The sequence below is a fragment of the Guyanagaster necrorhizus genome, assembly GCF_019112545.1.
Source record: "Guyanagaster necrorhizus MCA 3950 unplaced genomic scaffold BT62scaffold_22, whole genome shotgun sequence".
NCBI lineage: Eukaryota > Fungi > Basidiomycota > Agaricomycetes > Agaricales > Physalacriaceae > Guyanagaster > Guyanagaster necrorhizus.
In genome coordinates, this window is record NW_025064901.1 from 467,923 (window position 1) to 485,779 (window position 17,857).

General features: G+C 48.6%; 10 protein-coding genes across 10 annotated transcripts; 6 read left to right on the forward strand and 4 right to left on the reverse strand.

Moving 5' to 3' along the window:
* The first annotated feature begins 63 nt into the window (after positions 1 to 63).
* On the forward strand, positions 64 to 851 carry BT62DRAFT_972316 (uncharacterized protein). Its single transcript, XM_043189070.1, has 5 exons — positions 64 to 121; positions 174 to 291; positions 347 to 407; positions 465 to 585; positions 631 to 851. Exons 1-5 carry the CDS (start codon positions 96 to 98, stop codon positions 743 to 745), a joined length of 441 nt encoding a protein of 146 aa, XP_043037187.1. The 5' UTR covers positions 64 to 95; the 3' UTR covers positions 746 to 851.
* BT62DRAFT_972319 (SWIRM-domain-containing protein) lies at positions 730 to 2,882 on the reverse strand (the record flags this gene model as incomplete). Its single annotated transcript, XM_043189071.1, has 2 exons — positions 730 to 2,173; positions 2,226 to 2,882. 2 exons carry the CDS (start codon positions 2,880 to 2,882, stop codon positions 854 to 856), a joined length of 1,977 nt encoding a protein of 658 aa, XP_043037188.1. The 3' UTR covers positions 730 to 853.
* A 164-nt stretch (positions 2,883 to 3,046) lies between these two features.
* Positions 3,047 to 4,785, reverse strand: BT62DRAFT_953442 (RuvB-like helicase 1; the record flags this gene model as incomplete). Its single annotated transcript, XM_043188266.1, has 7 exons — positions 4,579 to 4,785; positions 4,303 to 4,522; positions 4,013 to 4,254; positions 3,658 to 3,963; positions 3,452 to 3,612; positions 3,261 to 3,401; positions 3,047 to 3,208 (listed from the first exon to the last, which is right to left on the reverse strand). Coding segments are annotated over exons 1-7 (1,410 nt in total), but the record flags the coding sequence as incomplete, so codon positions are not given.
* Positions 4,786 to 4,818: 33 nt separating this feature from the next.
* BT62DRAFT_934929 (Coatomer, beta subunit) lies at positions 4,819 to 8,892 on the forward strand. The gene is made up of 19 exons (XM_043186821.1): positions 4,819 to 5,063; positions 5,116 to 5,255; positions 5,308 to 5,329; positions 5,384 to 5,785; positions 5,839 to 5,950; positions 6,002 to 6,149; positions 6,195 to 6,324; positions 6,376 to 6,907; positions 6,957 to 7,078; positions 7,128 to 7,322; positions 7,374 to 7,487; positions 7,538 to 7,625; positions 7,675 to 7,737; positions 7,795 to 7,940; positions 7,990 to 8,130; positions 8,180 to 8,241; positions 8,296 to 8,420; positions 8,475 to 8,597; positions 8,658 to 8,892. The coding sequence occupies exons 1-19, from the start codon at positions 4,902 to 4,904 to the stop codon at positions 8,678 to 8,680; spliced, it is 2,850 nt and encodes a 949-aa protein (XP_043037190.1). The 5' UTR covers positions 4,819 to 4,901; the 3' UTR covers positions 8,681 to 8,892.
* Positions 8,893 to 9,007: 115 nt separating this feature from the next.
* On the reverse strand, positions 9,008 to 10,187 carry BT62DRAFT_953446 (Rcd1-like protein; the record flags this gene model as incomplete). Its single annotated transcript, XM_043188267.1, has 5 exons — positions 9,889 to 10,187; positions 9,681 to 9,836; positions 9,522 to 9,628; positions 9,112 to 9,471; positions 9,008 to 9,061 (listed from the first exon to the last, which is right to left on the reverse strand). Coding segments are annotated over exons 1-5 (954 nt in total), but the record flags the coding sequence as incomplete, so codon positions are not given.
* A 43-nt stretch (positions 10,188 to 10,230) lies between these two features.
* BT62DRAFT_902887 (uncharacterized protein) lies at positions 10,231 to 11,036 on the forward strand (the record flags this gene model as incomplete). Its single annotated transcript, XM_043183507.1, has 4 exons — positions 10,231 to 10,366; positions 10,415 to 10,497; positions 10,551 to 10,949; positions 11,007 to 11,036. 4 exons carry the CDS (start codon positions 10,231 to 10,233, stop codon positions 11,034 to 11,036), a joined length of 648 nt encoding a protein of 215 aa, XP_043037192.1.
* On the reverse strand, positions 11,006 to 12,539 carry BT62DRAFT_934933 (NAD(P)-binding protein). The gene is made up of 7 exons (XM_043186822.1): positions 12,061 to 12,539; positions 11,918 to 12,007; positions 11,802 to 11,869; positions 11,635 to 11,755; positions 11,557 to 11,584; positions 11,283 to 11,506; positions 11,006 to 11,231 (listed from the first exon to the last, which is right to left on the reverse strand). The coding sequence occupies exons 1-7, from the start codon at positions 12,520 to 12,522 to the stop codon at positions 11,091 to 11,093; spliced, it is 1,134 nt and encodes a 377-aa protein (XP_043037193.1). The 5' UTR covers positions 12,523 to 12,539; the 3' UTR covers positions 11,006 to 11,090.
* Positions 12,540 to 12,634: 95 nt separating this feature from the next.
* BT62DRAFT_972335 (actin binding protein) lies at positions 12,635 to 14,342 on the forward strand (the record flags this gene model as incomplete). The annotated part of the gene is made up of 9 exons (XM_043189072.1): positions 12,635 to 12,698; positions 12,754 to 12,780; positions 12,832 to 13,114; positions 13,171 to 13,635; positions 13,685 to 13,840; positions 13,890 to 14,015; positions 14,060 to 14,103; positions 14,158 to 14,197; positions 14,247 to 14,342. The coding sequence occupies exons 1-9, from the start codon at positions 12,643 to 12,645 to the stop codon at positions 14,340 to 14,342; spliced, it is 1,293 nt and encodes a 430-aa protein (XP_043037194.1). The 5' UTR covers positions 12,635 to 12,642.
* A 91-nt stretch (positions 14,343 to 14,433) lies between these two features.
* Positions 14,434 to 15,518, forward strand: BT62DRAFT_934935 (uncharacterized protein). Its single transcript, XM_043186823.1, has 2 exons — positions 14,434 to 14,920; positions 14,974 to 15,518. The coding sequence occupies exons 1-2, from the start codon at positions 14,512 to 14,514 to the stop codon at positions 15,288 to 15,290; spliced, it is 726 nt and encodes a 241-aa protein (XP_043037195.1). The 5' UTR covers positions 14,434 to 14,511; the 3' UTR covers positions 15,291 to 15,518.
* Positions 15,519 to 17,228: 1,710 nt separating this feature from the next.
* Positions 17,229 to 17,857, forward strand: BT62DRAFT_953461 (uncharacterized protein; the record flags this gene model as incomplete). The annotated part of the gene is made up of 2 exons (XM_043188268.1): positions 17,229 to 17,716; positions 17,770 to 17,857. Coding segments are annotated over exons 1-2 (345 nt in total), but the record flags the coding sequence as incomplete, so codon positions are not given.

Here is a 17,857-nt window from a genome sequence, read left to right on the forward strand (position 1 = left end):
GATAGGGTACAATGTTCAGTAGAAGAGAAAATTGATATTCATTCATTTTTATTTATTCGTGAGAAAGTACGTATACACTATACGCTACGACTACCATGTCTACGGCATCCTGTAGCCCTCTGTACGTTTATTTTGGCGGCTATCTCACGTATATTCATCGCAAATACTATTAGCTCTGTTGTTTTTCTGCTCCATATTGCAGTCGAGATTCCTCTTGCAATCCGGGGCATATGGTCGCCTGCCACGCTGCCTTTTCTGCAGCTCACGAACACCACCGTGGTCCTTCTCAAGGTGAGCATCCGTGGCCCATTGCTGTGTCCAGCCACGACCCATTGGCTTTCGACAGTTGTATGCGTCGTTGGCTCTGGCGTCGTGCGTAGTCGCGCTACTGTGTTTCCCGTTGCCAGGTATGTCCAACTCTTTCTCTCGAGCCCCGGTACCATAGTTTCAAATCCGGCGTGTAGAATTTCTTCCAGGAAAACGAGCTCTGGCAATAGGTCTATGTGTATATCACTCTTCGGCTTCCACCGTCCTTTACTACGCTCCTCGTTTCATTCCCTACTCGTTCGGACCTTTCTTCGAGCAGTGAGTTATTCAAGTCAGCCCTCTTTTTTTCTTATGTTTTTGCAGGTATCGCATCACCCCAGAAACTGTGTGGGGAACAATCCATGGTCTGGTTGGTCTTGGAATGGTCGTGTGGTGGCAGTTGACCCTTCCCTACGTTCAAGTGGGCCAGAACCGCTAGACGCAGCTGTGCAACTGTCATTTTAACGAATGCATCTGTTCTAATGTAGAGTATAATGTACACGAAAGCACAATAGCAATATATAAAAAAGTCAGGATATACACGGAATTAGGTCAGCTGTAACATGCTACCATCCTCTACGGGCCCCATGCCACCTTCCATTGACGTCCCGGGTTGCACCTCATTGACAACAGTCCCTTGGCCGCTGTTTCCGAGCGATACACTGTTAAGACTATTGACTCCGTTCCCATTTTTTGCAATGAGAGACTTGACGTTGTCCACCATTTTTTTCAGTCCCAACCGTTCTTGCACAAGGGCCATTCTCGTACTCTCCAACCCCTTCCGCTCCTCTTCCAGAATGTCCTCCAACTCTTCAAACTGCGACATCTTCAACTCAAGCTTGGTGAGCGTCAGCTTGATCATCGAAGCAAGAGTCGACCGGATCTGTGCATCTTCGGCGTCAGCGAGAGATTGGGCGGCTTTGGCTGACGATTTGAGGGCCAAGTCAGCTGCCCGGGTAACTTTGGAATGAGGTAGTGTACGGGATGGCACCTTGCCTTCCTCCGCCATCTCCTCGTCAGTCCTCGACTGGTTAGCCTCGCCTTCTGGCTGGTCCTGACCCATCTTGCCATCCTCTTTCCCAGTTTCTGGTTTCGCGTCATCCGTCAACTCATGCAAGGCCGTTTTTGCTGCTTCTGCTGCCACCCCCGGTCCCACAACTCCAGCCAGGAAGGCAACAACGCTCATGACAGGGTTGTCAGCCTGCTCGAATGGCATTCTGCTAAACCTCAGAGGGCCCATAGAACCCTCGCTATTCAAGTACGGGTCCTCGATCGGCAGTTCCAAGAATTTGCGTATACACTGCTGGGCCGTCTTTGTCATGACATGCTCTTCAATTTTGCTCCAGTCATCGTCATACATCTCTATCCCTTCGAGTAGCGAGAGAACTTCTTGATCTGACCAGCCATCGTTGCCCTCCGGAGTAGTGCTCGTCAGCTTGACGAAGTCCCCGCTGAACATGGTAGAAGGGAAGCGCCCATTGAGGTAGCACGGAGTGCAGAGCTGGAACTTCCTTTCTTTTAGAGAGTGGTAGCGGAGGGGAGTGCAATCAGTGCCGCAGGTATCACAAGTGTAGAGACCGCTGGCAGGTGTGCTTCCATTGGCCTCGTTTGCGAGGTCTTTGGCCTCTGAGGCACTCACAGGCCGACTTGACTTGGATGAAGTTTGGTATATGGATGAACGAAGTTCGAGAGAAGCAGAATTTGCCGCAGTATTAGGTTTTTGAGTGTCATTGACGGCAGCCGCACCTGGATTAGAAGGTTTTGAGCCGGGGTGAAGCGACTGAAGACCCCGTGGCGTGTCAAGTATAACACGAAAATGGCCTGTAAACGGAGGAACAAGGGCGGCAGGACGAGCATCTGGATCAATCTGCGAAAAAAAGATTTAACGACATAGCTGGAAATTGAACTGTAGCACACACCTGGTAGTTAATCAGACCCCATTGCTCGAGAAACGCGTGGACGCGCATGATGGCACAGACGTCGCCTGCAAGGTTTCTACGGCAGGAAGTGACGGTGAGATACTCTGTAGGCCGTAACCTGTAGGTATTGACCATGAAGTCACGATAGTCCTTGTATATTGCGGGACTTTTGGACCGATTCCTGGAGTTGAAAAACTCAGGTAAGGCCCGGCGCTCGACAGGATGTATCTTGGCCATATCAAACCAGGCAGAATATGACGGAATGATGACCTCGTGAGTCTGGGAGGCCAAATATTTCCTTGCCTGCTCTTCGAGACGAAGGCGCGTAGCTTCCAGTTGTGCCGGGTCTTCATCGTCGTTTTCGTCACCAGATTCGCCGTCATCCTCACCCATAGACACATCTCCACCATCCTCATCATCTCCCAACACCTTCACGCGTGCATCGGGTCGAGAAGATGACTCTCCTGCAACGACACCCTCCTCGCTGGGGAGGTTCCCAATGTCACCGGACTGGATGGGATCGAGCTCGCTACGTTTGCCGGGCGCAGAGTCGGGGTCGACAGCGGATACGCCCTGGTTGTGCTCCGTTACTGATAGTTTTGCACGTTTTGAATCAGAGCCTGGTGAAGGAGACCCCGGCCGCTTTGGCGAGCTCATCGTTGAATGTGACGAAGATGTGGTGGCTGTGCCCTCTCAACAACCTCGGGTTCCAACAGCAACAAACAAATGATAGGGGTTGAATTTTCGGGACGTACAAAATCTTATATACTACTAGAATTTAGTAAAAACAACAGGGTAGTGCGCAACGGATATGCTACAAGCTCATTTTTTCACCATCTGTTGTGTGGTCCCCAATGTTTGCAGCAGAGGTTTTGGCGTCAAGGAACAATTCATTCATCTCCGCAATATCTTCATCCTCAATCTGCGACCTACCCGCCAGCTTGGCCAGGATCGAAGCAGGTGCGAGTAGCTGAAGGGCGTATCTGAAACAAAATGAGCTCTTGCAAAGCAATAAAGGTGAAAACGACAAAGTACCTTAGTGAGCTCTTTTCTCCCTCCATTGCCAATCGGGCGAGGACAGCAGGACTCAATTTAAGACCCTCAACGTCTGCACGAAGTTGAACAACTTTCCCAACCTGCTCTCGAGTGTACCCTTCAGTTTTAACAATCATACATCTGTCATCATGTCGGTCAGTAGTAAGGTGACCTCAGATAATGATCTTCACCTATCGAGCAGGTCGACGGGAACGCCATGAGGAGATACGATGTCAGTCGTCCCTCGTACCAGTGCATTACCACGATTCGTCGCAAGAATGACGGTTGGAGCCATAGGCGACTCCAGAAGTGCGTTTAGGTAGGTGAAACACTCAATGTCCAACATGTGCACCTAAAACGGGTCAGCAGATCGTGACGGAATAAAAAATAGGCAAACCTCATCAATGAACACGACTCCTGGGACCACCTCAGCCACTCCTTGGTCTACATAGCCTTTGACGACCTTGTTGACTTCGCGCCGGAGTTTATCTGTGACTTCTGTGCGCCCACTTTTTACAAGGCTGCCCATGACACTCATGATATCTTGACCGCCTTGAGGCCGTGCGTTTGCTGCATCTAAATCTCCCAAGGTAACATCTTGGACCAATTCCTTGCGTTTATGAACATCGCCCTTAGGGAGAGGAACGTAGGTTTCCGACTCGAGATCATATGATGAGGCATATGCATCTGACCGTCCTACTCGCTAAACGCGACGTGAGCAAAATTCGCCAGAGACGTCGAAACAGACCTACCTTGACCGCCCCAGTGTTGGCTTCAATGTAAATGACATCTCCAACCACAACCTTTTCTTTGAGTATAGATTCATATATACTAGGATCAAGGCGTAGTTGCTTGACGCCCTTGACTGTCTTGAGATGGACGATAACGTGAGAGACCGTCTTGCCATAGCCGCTCAAGGGATTTTCAGACTCTGCCGGTGTGAGTTCGGTAACTTCACCCTCATATACCTCCTTGGTTTCCTTTATACGGAGGCCTAGAAGAACTCTTAGGGACTACAATATACGATATTACGGAAGCCTACCGATGGCCCTCCGGAAAACTTCTGCCAGAACTTCGGTTTTCTTGACTTCTGTGCTGTACACCTCCGATCCGACCATAGGACAGAATGGGACCTTTACCCCAAGTTCATGCGATACAGCCAATGCGAGGGCGGTCTTGCCTGTTCCTGGCGCGCCTGCGAGCAAAAGGGCTCGTCCAGAGAATTTGCGAGATTTTATGAGATCCACAATGACACCGCACGCCTAACATAAGCCTAAGAGATATTACTTGATGTATCCGAGATGGAGGCGGGACCTACCTCGCGAGCAACGGTCTGACCAATAAATCCAGCACCGTCAATGGTTGCAAGGCCTTCAGGCGTCAAACCAAGGCCTTTGATATGAGAATGGGGTGCTATTCGCGACGAACGACCTGCAGAGGACACTGACGGCGGCGGAAGAGCATTATGAGCAACAGGCGCAGACGATGACGACGCCATGGAGGACGTTCAGGACGACGAGCGCGGTGCTTTTTACTTTCCCACAGATACGTGACATAAGCCAACGAAGGTTTGGCACCAACGCGTTACACCGCTACACTTCCACCTACCTTCCTTCTCTGTCGTCGTCGCTGCCGACCACAATGTCTGCTGCAGATACGTTATGCTACACGGTCATCTTTGAGTCAGCTACTGAGTCTCCTTCGGCGTCTGAACTGCGCCAGCTCCTTGAAAAAGGCTCGGATGAAGGCAAAATCGACACGTTGCGCCGGATCGTCATTTCGACTATCAATGGAAATCCTCAGGTCAGGGTAGCATGGAATCGAGGATAATACAGGATACTCATTTGGGATCCAGCCGACATTGCTTATGCCCATTATCCAATTCGTCTTGCCGTCGCGGAACAAGCAGCTGAAGAAATTGCTGCATTTCTACTGGGAAGTCTGTCCAAAGTATGATGAGCAGGGAAAACTGAAGCAGGAAATGATCCTTGTTGTGTGCGTATGCAGTCGCTTGTTATATCTGACGATGGATGACCTTTGTGTCCAGCAACGCCATTCGAAATGACTTGGTATGTCCTCCCCATCATATAACCCACCAGCTGACGGAATCGCATTTAATTTAGCAACACCCAAACGAATACATTCGTGGTGCAACTCTGCGGTTTCTGCAAAAAATCGCCAAAGATTCCGAGCTCCTTGAACCTCTCATTCCTACCTGTAGATCCTGTCTAGAGCATCGGCACTCTTACGTCCGCAAAAATGCAGTTTTCGCCGTCTACTCCATCTATCGCGAATATGAACATCTCATCCCAGATGCCCCAGAGCTCATGCTCACCTTCCTCGCCGCGGAGACCGACTCGACTTGCAAGCGTAATGCGTTCGTGTTTTTGGCTCATTGCTCTATGCCGAAAGCCGTCGAGTATATTTCGAGCATTTACGACTCCATTCCTTCTCTAGACGAAACGTTGCAGATGAGTATTATTGAAGTGATACGTATGGATTGCAAAAATGAATCTGCCCAGCGTGTTTGTACATGCCCCTGTCTTTAATCCTTCTAATCTATATCTGAACTTTATAGGGCCGTTACATTCGGTGCATATTTGACCTTCTCAACGTTTCTTCTCACGCTGTTAAGTACGAGGCCGCAACAACGTTGACCGCACTTACACAAAACCCTGCAGCCATCAAAGGTATTGTTCCCTTGTATCTCATGCTGTTGTCTTTCTGACGTGACCTGTTAGCCGCTGCATCTTGCTACATTAACCTCATAATAAAGGAATCAGATAATAACGTTAAGCTCATCGTGTTAGATCGTCTTGACGCCCTTCGTTCAAGGCATGGCCATGTCATGGATGGCCTCATCATGGACGTGTTGCAGATCCTGTCGACGTAAGTGATAATCTTTGTATGGTTATTCCACTAATGCATCATCAGTGCCGACATGGAAGTTCGTCGGAAGGCCATCAGTGTGGTTCTCAGTATGACAACTAGTCGCAATGTTGAAGAAGTCGTTCTCTTCCTAAAGAAACAGCTTCCAAAGACCCAAGAAGCCGACTTTGACAAGGTAGGATCATTTGCCTAGCCACTTATCCACATATCCAATTGTATTTCTCAGGCTTCGGAGTATAGGCAACTCCTCATCCAGTCCATCCATGTAACAGCTATCAAGTTCTCCGAGGTTGCAGCCAGCGTTGTACATGCTCTGATGGAATTCCTCGGCGACACAAGTAACCCCTCTGCTCTCGACGTTGTTGCCTTTGTGCGTGAAGTTGTGGAGAAATTCCCCAACCTCAGAGCGACTATCTGCGAAAGATTGATACAAACCCTACCAGAAATCAAGTCTGGGAAGGTTTTCCGTGGAGTGCTATGGATTTTGGGCGAATACGTCGAGACAGCAGTCGACATCCAGGAGACAATGCAAGTTGTGAGGAAAGTACTGGGCGAGATCCCTATTCTCGCCTCAGAGCAACGACTGCTAGATGAAGCAGGCGGAGAGGATCACGAGACGGAGAAGGGAGAAAAGGCTGAAGTTATTGGCCGACCGAAAATATTGGCAGACGGAACATATGCTACAGAAACAGCATTCTCAACTACAGGCGCATCTCGTTTGGAAGCTGTTAAGTCTGCTGCTAAGCCTCCCTTGCGAAGTAAGCAATACTCGACTTGATTTTCGTGCTTGGCTAATGCTGCAAATAGCACTTATCCTAGGGGGTGATTTCTTTACCGGAGCAGTCTTGGCTGTGGCCCTTTGTAAACTTGCCCTTCGTTTCGACTATCTGAATAAAGATGCCCTTGCCTCCAACTCGTTACGCGCCGAGGTATGCTTTCTTAGTTATACTCTGAGCCTTTTGATTAACGTCTTTTAAGGCAATGCTGATAATGACTTCAATCATTCGTGTTGGCCAATCTAAGTTTGTCACAGTTCAAATCGATGAAGACTCCAACGAGCGTATAATGAATTGTATACAAACTCTCAGCGAGCTTCGGGCACAGCCCGTGGTCCACGAAGTCTTCCTCAACGATTCTAAAATTGCCTTCTCCAAGATGCTCACCGCTCAAGAGGTCTCTTTTCAATCTTACTCTAACGGAGGCGAACCCTGAACCTTTCTTTAGAAGCGAGCTGTTGAGAAGAAGGAAACAGAGGCGACGAAGGCGGCAGTTGTCCAAGTTGACGATCTGCTAACCTTCAGACAGTTCTCCAAGAAGACCACTGATGATGCCATTGATGTGAGCATGTCTCCGTATCTTAATTCATAAGTATTCACTCTGTCATACAGGATGATGAGGATGTCGGTCGTGCTACAGGCTCGGGCGAAATACAAGACGACTTCATTTCGAATCTTAGCCGAATTGCTCAGCTTACTGGTAACGTCCTTAACGTTTTGGACAACTGGCTGTTAATGCATCTTGCCAGGATTCTCCGATCCAATATACGCTGAAGCATATGTCAAAATGCACGGCTTTGATATCATGCTTGGTGAGCGTTTACCATATTGTGTACCGCAATGCACTAATTTGTTTTGGTGCAAATAAGATGTGCTTCTAGTTAATCAGACACCGAACACACTGCAGAACCTTTGCCTGGATTTTGCTACTCTGGGTGATCTCAAAATCGTCGAAAGGCCGTCAGTTTTCACTATTGGCCCACATGGATTCCAGAGTATCAAAGCTACTATAAAGGTTTATTCTCCTTATCATTCTCGAGAATGAACTTCACAGTAGTCACCAGGTGTCATCGACGGAGACCGGTGTTATTTTCGGAAGTATACTTTGGGAAGGCCACAATATGTCAGAGGCCTGTGTCATTCTCAACGACATCCATATCGATATCATGGACTATATCAAACCTGCTTACTGCAGTGAGGCACAGGTAAGCCATTGCAGCTTTCAGATTAAGCTAGTACTCAGTTCATCCGCAGTTCCGCAGTATGTGGACCGAATTCGAATGGGAGAATCGGGTTAACGTCAACAATTCTATGTCGTATGTGTTGGGGAAAGTTCGTGTCGCTGGAGGACTCACGAACTCATTCTCTAGTGACCCGAGAGAGTATCTCAAGCATGTCATGAAAGCCACAAATATGTCGTGTTTGACGCCTGAAGGCGCCCTTTCAGGAGAATGTGATTTCCTGTCCGCAAATATGTATGCAAGAAGCCTGTTTGGTAAGTATCAATCCTGAAAGGGACGTGGTTGCATTGCTGATTCTCGGTCTATAGGCGAGGATGCGCTGGCCAATTTAAGCATTGAACGAACGGAGGCAGGTACCATTACAGGCCATGTAAGGATCCGTAGCAAGACGCAGGGTATAGCTCTCTCATTGGGTGATCGGATTACAATGGGTGAGTCTTGCTCGTCTTTGGGTACTCGTAACCTGCATTGACTGTATCAAGCACAAAAAGATAGTAAGCCTACATCGTTGTAGCTCCCGTTTTGTTTGGTCATAGAATAGTGTCAATCATGTTGCCCCTGGATGTAACGCACAGTATTTAACATCATACTGATTCTCTTGAGATCTAAGAGCCAGACTGCTTCGTAGCAAAGGTACCGGTCCGTGTTTTGTCTCATGATGTGCAGTGTCCCTTCTCGAGTCCCTTGGTCAGATACGATAATCTACTTCCATTGCCGAAAACTGGCTATTCAACAATTATTATACAATATTTTGATGTGTACTACAAATATGACACTGTTGCCTCGAAGCTAGCAATATATAGATGACGGAAATAAGTGAAATAAGCAAAGTGCATTATGGTTCATTCAGATTGTTAAGCAAGGTCGTCAAACATCTCTTCGTCACCATGTCTCCCTGAGAGAAATGGGATCAGCAAGTGTTCAGAAGAAGAATAGAAAGCCGACCTTGAGAAGGGTATTGAAGGTTTGATCCCTCAGAGGCTCTGGTAGACAAGCTCTCAAAGCCTCCCGTGCCCGTAAATTGTCGCTAAGGCGGAGGTAACACCGAACAACATGTTTGAGCAGTCGAACAGCCTGGGTCTCGACAAGTTGGCTGACCATGTTGCTAAGAACCGTTCCAACAGCATAGAAGCGCTCGTAGGTATGGCATATGTAGGTTAGGCCAGTTTCGTCGAGGAGGATCTTTTGGACGATAAAAATAGCCACTGTTTTCGACAGTTCGGAGCCAGTTTCCATGATGCGCAGGCAAAGAGGGATAATTTCGGTAGATAACAAAAAATGTATGACGGTGTTGTTGTCGTTTTGCTGATGAACATGAGATCACAATGGTTGCAAATGAACGGAAAAGGGCTCACCTTGACAAGTGCCCCAATAACACCAAGAGAAGTAAGCCGAAGATATTCGAATGGGCGCGTTTTGGAGGTGGTATTCAAGAATGGATATAGGAAAAGAGGTATATGCGCTATGCAAAGGAAAGCATTAGTCCGTGTCGCATCAAATAAAAATGCACGGACCATTCAAGAAGAGTTGACGTGTGTCCGTATGGGAGGCGACACATTGCAGCAAGGCAAGAGCATTGCAGACTCGGTTAGAGACATGAGCAGTGAGATTTGGTGGCGAAAGTAGTGGGTATACAGAGACAATTTCCTGCAGCAAGGCTGGCATGATACCTGAGGCGGGAAATTGGCGTAAGTTGAGTGTCCTAGCGAACAAGCAGCGCACCGAAGGAATGCCACAATACTAAGGCCAAGTCATCGTACTGCTCTCTCTTCTTGCTGAGCTCAAGCAACGCTCCTTCTCTCGTCATTGGGTCCATGAGCTCAATGACCAGAGCGTAGATTTTGCCGTCTTCATATGTGGAGAGGTGAGCGGGGATGCTGCTGAGAGTGCTCGCATTGGGAAGATAGGGCGCAACGGACTGGTGAGGAACGGGATGAGCGATATTCGCTGGCGGAGGGGTCTCGGCGGCGTACGAAGGGCGGGAGTAGTACGCCATCATCGTAGGAGACAACCAGGAACCCTGTCACAATGTCACAGTCTGTAACCTGCTTGTCTTCCTCGACCATGCGTCGCCATCCGTTCCTCTCGCTCTGCTTTCTTTCGCTCTCCTTTGTTCTCGCCAATGCTCTCCATTTCTATCTCGATGCCAACGAAAAGCGCTGTTTCATTGAAGAGCTGCCAACGGACACCGTCGTCGAGGGTAACGTGTTTTCTTCATTCTCGTCGTTGGTTTCTCACTGCTTTCCAGGTCATTACCGTGCCCTCGAATGGTCAGAGCCCCAGCAGACATACATATCTGACGACAAACTTGGAATACACGTTGATGTCGATGTACTCATCTCAAGTTATTATATACCGAACACGTATTCATCCTCTTTATTTAGGAAGTAGAAAGCGGTGAATCCGTTGTCAGAACAAAAGGCCCATCCGAAGGTCGCTTCACATTCACGTCTCACGATGCCGGAGACCATTCGATTTGTCTCTCGACCAACTACACATCCTGGTTCTCCAGTACCCACATTCGCCTTTACCTTGACATCGTCGTCGGCAATACTAAGGGCAACATAGAGCAAGATAGATCGCATGTCTCCGAGCTTGCAGCAAAAGTTCGTGACTTGAACCAAAAACTGGAGGATATCCGACGGGAGCAGCAGTATCAGCGGGAGCGGGAGGCGGATTACAGAAATCTTAGCGAGGCGACCAATGCGCGGGCCGTATGGTACAGTGTGGCTCAGATCATGGTCTTAATTCTTACTTGTGCATGGCAGCTGCGACATCTCAAGGTGGGCGTTCTGCGTCTCATACTGGTCTCCCTTCATTCTGATGTCAAATTTCTGCAGCATTTCTTCGAAGACAGACAAATGCGGTAGCATTGTTTATAATAAGGATAGATATCGTTTTAATTTCCATTCTATCCTGTGGAACTATGAAGAACACTCTAGCTTGAGTAAGATTTTCTTTCCGTAGCTCTGCGCTGTCTTGAAAATGTTCCTGATTCTCATGGTCGCTTCTTCATCAGATTCATAAGCGGGAACGGTTACTATTTCATGCTCAGGCTCCTTGAGCTATGCTTTTTTTTGAATATCTGATGCCAGACAATGATGGCTCGCACATACCTTGCCTTGAAGCGTCAAGTCAACTAACTTGCGCATTAAATTTTCGCGATCTAGATGACTCCGTCGTTGATACCAGCCGTGTTGCCAGAAACCGTGGGCTGTGAGATTCTTGAAAATGAACAGAGATGTCGGGAATGACAGTGGTTGCTTCGACATTGCGCCATAGGATACCAAATGGGCATCGTTGCCCAAGAGTTTTGTCATTTGCGTCGTCTCAGGGCCGCCTGAGAGAAACATTGAATGACTGATCAAGCAGGTAAATCTTGATACACACCAACACAGTTGAGTCCCAAGCGGATTTCCTGCAGTGTTGCGTTGAAAACTAGGTCAGACATTAACAGTAGACACGTACCATGTTTCCAGTCAGGATTGAGATCTTTTTACGGAACTCTCGGTCTTTGAGGTCGTCATAGGTGAACACCTTGTTTGCTCCCAAGGCTTCCAGTCTCTGTACTAGATCGACAATGTCATCTCTGAGGCTTTGTCAGATTGACAACCAAGAGGTAGCATGAAACATACCGGTTACGGACAAAGTTGATTGTTTTCAATCCTTGAGCAGCCGCTATTTGAATGGCTGCTTGACCTACCTACGTCAAGATATGAGCACGAAAAGCAGCACGAAAAGTGGTACTGACAGCACTATTAGCGCCATTCTGGATGACCCAGTCGCCAGGTTTGAGACCAACGAACTCATTAAGCATATTGTATGCTGTAGGAGGGTTGACCTGGGAGAGATTAGAAGGAACCAAAGGAACCAGAACCTTGATAACTCGCGCACTGTCATAGTAGCCCCATGGACTTCACTGAGTCCTTCAGGGTTGGGTATCTTGACGATCTCTTCAGCCGAAATGTTCTTTACTGCAGTCCAGGTGCCAGCCTGAGCCTTTGTCAAAATGACCCAATCTCTGGGTTTCACAGAGTCGACGCCTTCGCCGATTGCTGTTACAATGGCCAGCCCTTCATTTCCTCCGATGTATACATCTTCGGACCATATTCCCTGCACGGGCTGGGGCTTTGCGGGGTAGACGCCCTCGACGACATTGATATCAGCAGGGTTGATTGGTGAGAGCAGGAACTTGACATTGACGGTGGATGGCCTCGGGGGATCCAGCTTGGGAAAAGTCATAGCGCTGAGGACCTCCGCTGGATTCCCGTTCTGAGTATACACGACAGCACGGTTTGACCTTGACCTGGACGTGGAAAATGACCGTGTCCATCGTGCTCGGAAGACGGCGTTCATCGCGGTATACATCGAAGAACGACATCACCCGGCCCGGTTGGCTGATATGTTTGTCTGTGCTTGACCTGACCACTTTGCAGCCACTACTACGGATACACTTCTGTCTTGCCATCTACTATCATGTCCAACCTAGCGCCCATTATATGTGATAATGGGACAGGGTACTCGAAAATAGGGTGAATGTGTTACCTCTCTGTATTCATGGGTTGCTTACAATAATCTGGATGCAAGGTTTGCCGGAAACTCTGATCCTTCCTTGTGAGTACCATGCGGCATCTATTTACACTGCTGAGACGCGCAACTCTGCAGTGTATTCCCGACTGCGATTGCTACTCGTGGTACTGCTGCTCAATCGTCTCGTGCACCAGCTGTTCCGTCTAAACCCGGCCATCTTGCATCGAAGCGTGGTGTTGAAGATCTCGACTTCTTCATCGGCGACGAAGCCCTAGCAAATGCAAAGACGCCTGGATATAGTGTCCATTATCCTATTCGTCACGGCATGATAGACAACTGGGACTACATGGAGCGTTACTGGGAGCAGACCATCTTCAAATATCTCAGGGCCGAGCCAGAAGATCACCATTTCCTTCTAGTGAGTCACTACAGTTAGACATCCGCGTCCTAGTAGATGCTTAAAACCAGAGATAGACTGAACCTCCGCTCAATGCTCCAGAAAATCGCGAACAAACTGCCGAAATCTTCTTTGAATCATTCAATATCAAGGGTTTGTATATAGCTGTGCAGGCTGTGCTCGCCCTCGCCGCGTCCTGGACGTCCAACCGGGTCACAGATCGTACTCTTACTGGTACCGTCATTGATTCTGGAGATGGCGTTACTCACGTTATTCCTTGTGCCGAAGGATATGTCATCGGAAGTGCTATCAAGCATATCCCTATTGCAGGAAGGGACATCTCACAGTTCGTGTTGAATCTCCTTCGGGAGCGGGGAGAGATGGCTACTGTCCCTCCGGAGGATCAGCTCAAGGTCGCGGGGAAGGTGAAAGAGTCGTACAGTTACGTGTGCCAGGATATCGTCAAGGAATTCCGAAAATACGACGCGGAGCCATACAAGTATTTTGAGAGGTATGATGGTGAACATAGTGTCACTGGAAGGGTATGTAATGTATGTGCTATTGCTTACACCCTCTGACTCTACAGTATAGAAATATGGCATCGACGTCGGTTACGAACGTTTCCTTGCGCCCGAAATCTTCTTCAACCCTGAAATATTCTCTTCGGACTTTTTGACCCCCTTACCGGAGATCGTCGACGATGTCATCCAGCAATCTCCCATCGACGTCCGTCGAGGTTTATACAAGGTCAGATTCATAGCGTGTGTCGCAGTGCTAGATCACAAACGCCGACCAGAATATCGTACTTTCCGGTGGATCGACGATGTTCCAGCACTTTGGAAATCGTTTGAAGCGTGATCTGAAGCTACTCGTTGATCGACGCTTGGATGAGAGTGTCTTAGCTAGCGGGAGCGTTTTAAAGGTGCGCATAGCCTTTATGTTGCAGATGATTCTTATTTGGCGTAGTCTTCCGGTGTGGAAGTCGATGTTATCTCTCATAAACGACAAAGGTGTGTATTAGGACCTCTCTAGCTCTAGATTCGGTTTTGACATTGGTGCGCTAGGTATGCTGTATGGTTTGGCGGCTCTTTATTGGCATCTCTGGTACGATATCCACTCTTGAAACCACCGACGTACTAATGCTTGTCTGTAGCCGGAGTTCTACACCTCTTGTCACACGAAAGCACAGTATGATGAGATTGGACCAAGTATTTGCAGGAGATACCAGATTTTTGGAACAGCTACATGATAGAATATTGTTTGTGCTTGGTGAATAATGGATACTGATTGAGAAAATTTCTGAAAACTCAAGAGTACTGTCACGCGACTCAACACGTGACAAAATTACTTTTTTCTCTCCTCCACAACCGACTCCAAAAAAATCGGCTCGTCGACGACGTTTCCGACGACGCGCTTGAATGTCTCTTTGTCCGCGACGTTGTACAAACCCTTCTTCCTTCTATGCGCGGCAGTCAGGTGGCAATGTGTCTGGACGGAGACTGTACAGCCCGGCAGCGGCAATGCTGAGAAAACCGACTTCTCATGAGACAAACGCGCCTCGGAGGGAAGTGTATGTTGATGACGCTGACGAGGGTGACTACAGTATTCCTCACACAGCTAGCCAACAAAAACTCTCCACGTCCCAGAAACAACCACAAAAGCCTAGACGTCGGCCAGCGCCAACCTCGCCCAAAAATCCGTTCAGCTCTCATCTTGATTCTCTCTTTCCTGGTCTTGCATTCCCTCCTGAGCTGGCGCAGCGGATACTTACACATTCGAGCCATCCTGCTGCTGCGCAAGGACACAATAGTGGGCTCAGTTTCATCGGTGCGTCTGATTTTATTTTGTAGAAATGCTCATGTTATTCACTGGACGGACAGGTCGACGTACACTCGAGACATATCTTCTTCTTCTTCTCAGTGTTTCGCCTGAGCTACAGCCATCGGATGACTTGGAGGTGATCGTCGCACGGACGTTGAATAGCTATTTGTTGGGGGAGCACGTCGGGAGGGAATGGAGGGTCGGGAGTATTATGCGATGGGTTCCTGCTGTGCCAAAATTTGGATCTGTAGAAGGGCCAAGCTCCAGTCTTGGTCTCTGGAAGGTGCAGGGGGACACCGTCAGTGCCGTGGTTGGTGGGGTTTTCAGGCAGTTTGTGCGTCAGACTTTGGTTTTTATTAGTTATGGGCTGATATGAAGGTAGGGCGCATCAACGGCACATCGTGTTTTCCATACGCGACTGCTACCTCATCTGCTGATTGACGAGCAGGTGGGGCTGCCAATGCGGTTTCACGGTGACGCTAAGGCAGCGTGTAATCGGATGGGCGGGATGCAGGGGCCACTGGCCGCTGATCGGCTGAGCGATAGAGTTGTCGCTGAAGAGTTTAGTGGTCTAGAAGCAGTGACAGAGGGTCAGACGGCTAAGCTAACGTGAGCTTTGATTTTTACCCAGGTTATCTTCCTTCACTGACCTTGCTGTGTAGAAGCTAAACGAAGGGATATAACTAACCTAATATATTTAATTCGCATCTTGCCATGACGCTTGAGACATATTTCGACGTTCTGAAGTCCTAAGGTTTGTCCACCGAGTCCTCTTCTGACCTAGGGAAGCCGGGAGTAAAATCAGAGTGGTCTTCTTTCTGCATCCATACAAAGTCTATTAGTCTGATGTCGACGTTGGAGACTCTGAATGTTGGCTCCCTTACCTCTCGGCTCGGGAAGGTGAGGTCAATCCAATACTAGTACGAGGGGCTTTGCCCGTTTGTGCCGATTCCATGCTCTTGTCGGCGGTCTTACATGCACGAGGTCAGACCGCCATGAATCGATTCCAGAGCATCTTGGAGCATGTTTGCGAAAACCATAGGTTTTCTTGCCTGGGATTCCTTAACTGATGATGAATTTGTAGTTTTATGCGGAAATAAGAAGTGCTGCCGAGCCTGGATGGAGATTTTTTCATATGTACACCGAAAATGATGGAAGACTGCCGACTTTGCAGTGTGGGAATCGATGGTAATGCGGACACCGCTGCAATCGCATCCCTGGAGGTAACGCTTTCGGACGTCATGATGTTTCGCAACTATCATGTACGTGAGGAAACAACAGTGTACAATGTTCAACAGAGAAGTAGTAGGTGGACAGTGGGAATGCAGACATGTTTATTATTACGATTTCATTGAGGTATGGGCAGTCTGTGTGTCTGGATGAAAGGTCTGATGTCTGGCTCAGATCCTAGATTTAGTTAGCGTCTATCTTGAAAGAGACGGACATCTCGTCTTTGTACATGAATGTGGGCCATTGTTCGACGAATGATCAAGTTCGTGTATCAACGATAACAATAGTGATACGCTCAGGACGACATTGAATGGGGCCGAGTGAACCGGGAGAGTCACGATAAGAAGATCTGGTCAGGGTACGATAATCAGGGCTCGGGAAAAGGCAGGGTCGACGCGAAGGGAGGAGAGACAGGTGAAGAGGATTGTTTTCTGTAAGATTTCGTGTGAATCTCACTTTTTATGACTGTGCGGCTAGGAGGATAACGTACGAACCGAGGCCTTGGACTCTTGACGTAGCCTAGACTGTCGGTTGAGCACTTGCCGGGTTCACGGGGCAAGGCCGCCATCAGTAGAATGCTCCTTTCAGCACAATGAAACAGATGGAAGAGCCGGTCCCAATGCGAATCGTCCTCTGAGTCGGACTTGAGGGTTATACAGGTATCGAGACCTATAGACATTTTCTTCACTATGCAAAGACCGTTTTAAGGCGACGATACAGGTTCGTTAGATCGCTGTAGGGAGTAGGATGGGAGACGCGATTTGAGCCGGCGGCGGATAGAAAATGAAATTGGTCTCCAGAAAGGGCTTAGTGGATGGAAAAACATGCAACGCCCCCCTTTGCATGATGATTGCACGGTCCACCGTAATAACGGAGAAGAATGCGGTGCGAATCATCAGGTGGGCCAGAGTTGGGCAACCTGTTGCAACCTGAATGAACTAGGAGACCCTGCTGGATGATCCAACAGCGACGCTTATCATGACTCGGTGATTCGGAAGAAGGGCGGATTACGTTTTTCTGTTGTGCCTGGAGAAGCCGTAGAAATAAAAACCAAATAAAAGAGTCTACTGGCGGCGCCTGTCGAGTGTGCTCGTCGATGGGGATAGATGAGGTATATCCAGAATATTCGGTAGCGGATACGGGCCCGAAAGCGACGGAGCAGCAGCTAGGTGCGTCCTTCAGTTATTGATGACAATAATTTCTATTTGTATTTCAGAGAAAACAAATTGTGATTTACGTACAGCAACATAAACGCGTCTTTTCAACCCCCCAACTTCATCCTGACTCCCTTCCCCCAGCTTGCAGGGCCTCCGTGATGCCTAGAGCAGAGTCCACCAAGATCCCCAGGGCTGACTCCCAGCCATACCAGTCGCCCTCACCGTCACCAACATTGACTGCCCCTACCCTGTCCCCTTCCAGGAAGCGGCATGTTTGTGCGACATGCGACCGTGCCTTCACGACCAGCGGTCATTTGGCACGACACAATCGCGTCCATACGGGGGAGAGGAACCACAAGTGTCCGTTTCCGGGATGCGAGACGAGGTGCTCGAGGCAGGATAACTTGCAACAGCAGTCAGTATCCACATGTTTCTTTTTGATAACTAAATGCTCAACAACAAATCAAGTTATCGCATTCACCTCGCACCCGGTTCTCGTCGCAATAATCGTGCCGGTTTGTCCCGCACATCCACGTCCAGCTCAAAACGCGCCCCC

Coding starts and splice junctions, on each gene's coding strand:
- BT62DRAFT_934935 (XM_043186823.1), top strand. CDS start 14,512: ATGTCTCTTTGTCCGCGACGTTGTACAAACCCTTCTTCCTTCTATGCG. Junction 14,921..14,973: donor TAGTGGGCTCAGTTTCATCG/GTGCGTCTGATT, acceptor CTGGACGGACAG/GTCGACGTACACTCGAGACA.
- BT62DRAFT_934929 (XM_043186821.1), top strand. CDS start 4,902: ATGTCTGCTGCAGATACGTTATGCTACACGGTCATCTTTGAGTCAGCT. Junction 6,908..6,956: donor TGCTAAGCCTCCCTTGCGAA/GTAAGCAATACT, acceptor TGCTGCAAATAG/CACTTATCCTAGGGGGTGAT. Junction 7,941..7,989: donor GTATCAAAGCTACTATAAAG/GTTTATTCTCCT, acceptor AGTAGTCACCAG/GTGTCATCGACGGAGACCGG.
- BT62DRAFT_972316 (XM_043189070.1), top strand. CDS start 96: ATGTCTACGGCATCCTGTAGCCCTCT. Junction 122..173: donor ACGGCATCCTGTAGCCCTCT/GTACGTTTATTT, acceptor AAATACTATTAG/CTCTGTTGTTTTTCTGCTCC. Junction 292..346: donor CCACCGTGGTCCTTCTCAAG/GTGAGCATCCGT, acceptor GGCTTTCGACAG/TTGTATGCGTCGTTGGCTCT.
- BT62DRAFT_934933 (XM_043186822.1), bottom strand. CDS start 12,522: ATGAACGCCGTCTTCCGAGCACGATGGACACGGTCATTTTCCACGTCC. Junction 11,870..11,917: donor AGAATGGCGCTAATAGTGCT/GTCAGTACCACT, acceptor ATCTTGACGTAG/GTAGGTCAAGCAGCCATTCA. Junction 11,585..11,634: donor CAATCCTGACTGGAAACATG/GTACGTGTCTAC, acceptor GCAACACTGCAG/GAAATCCGCTTGGGACTCAA.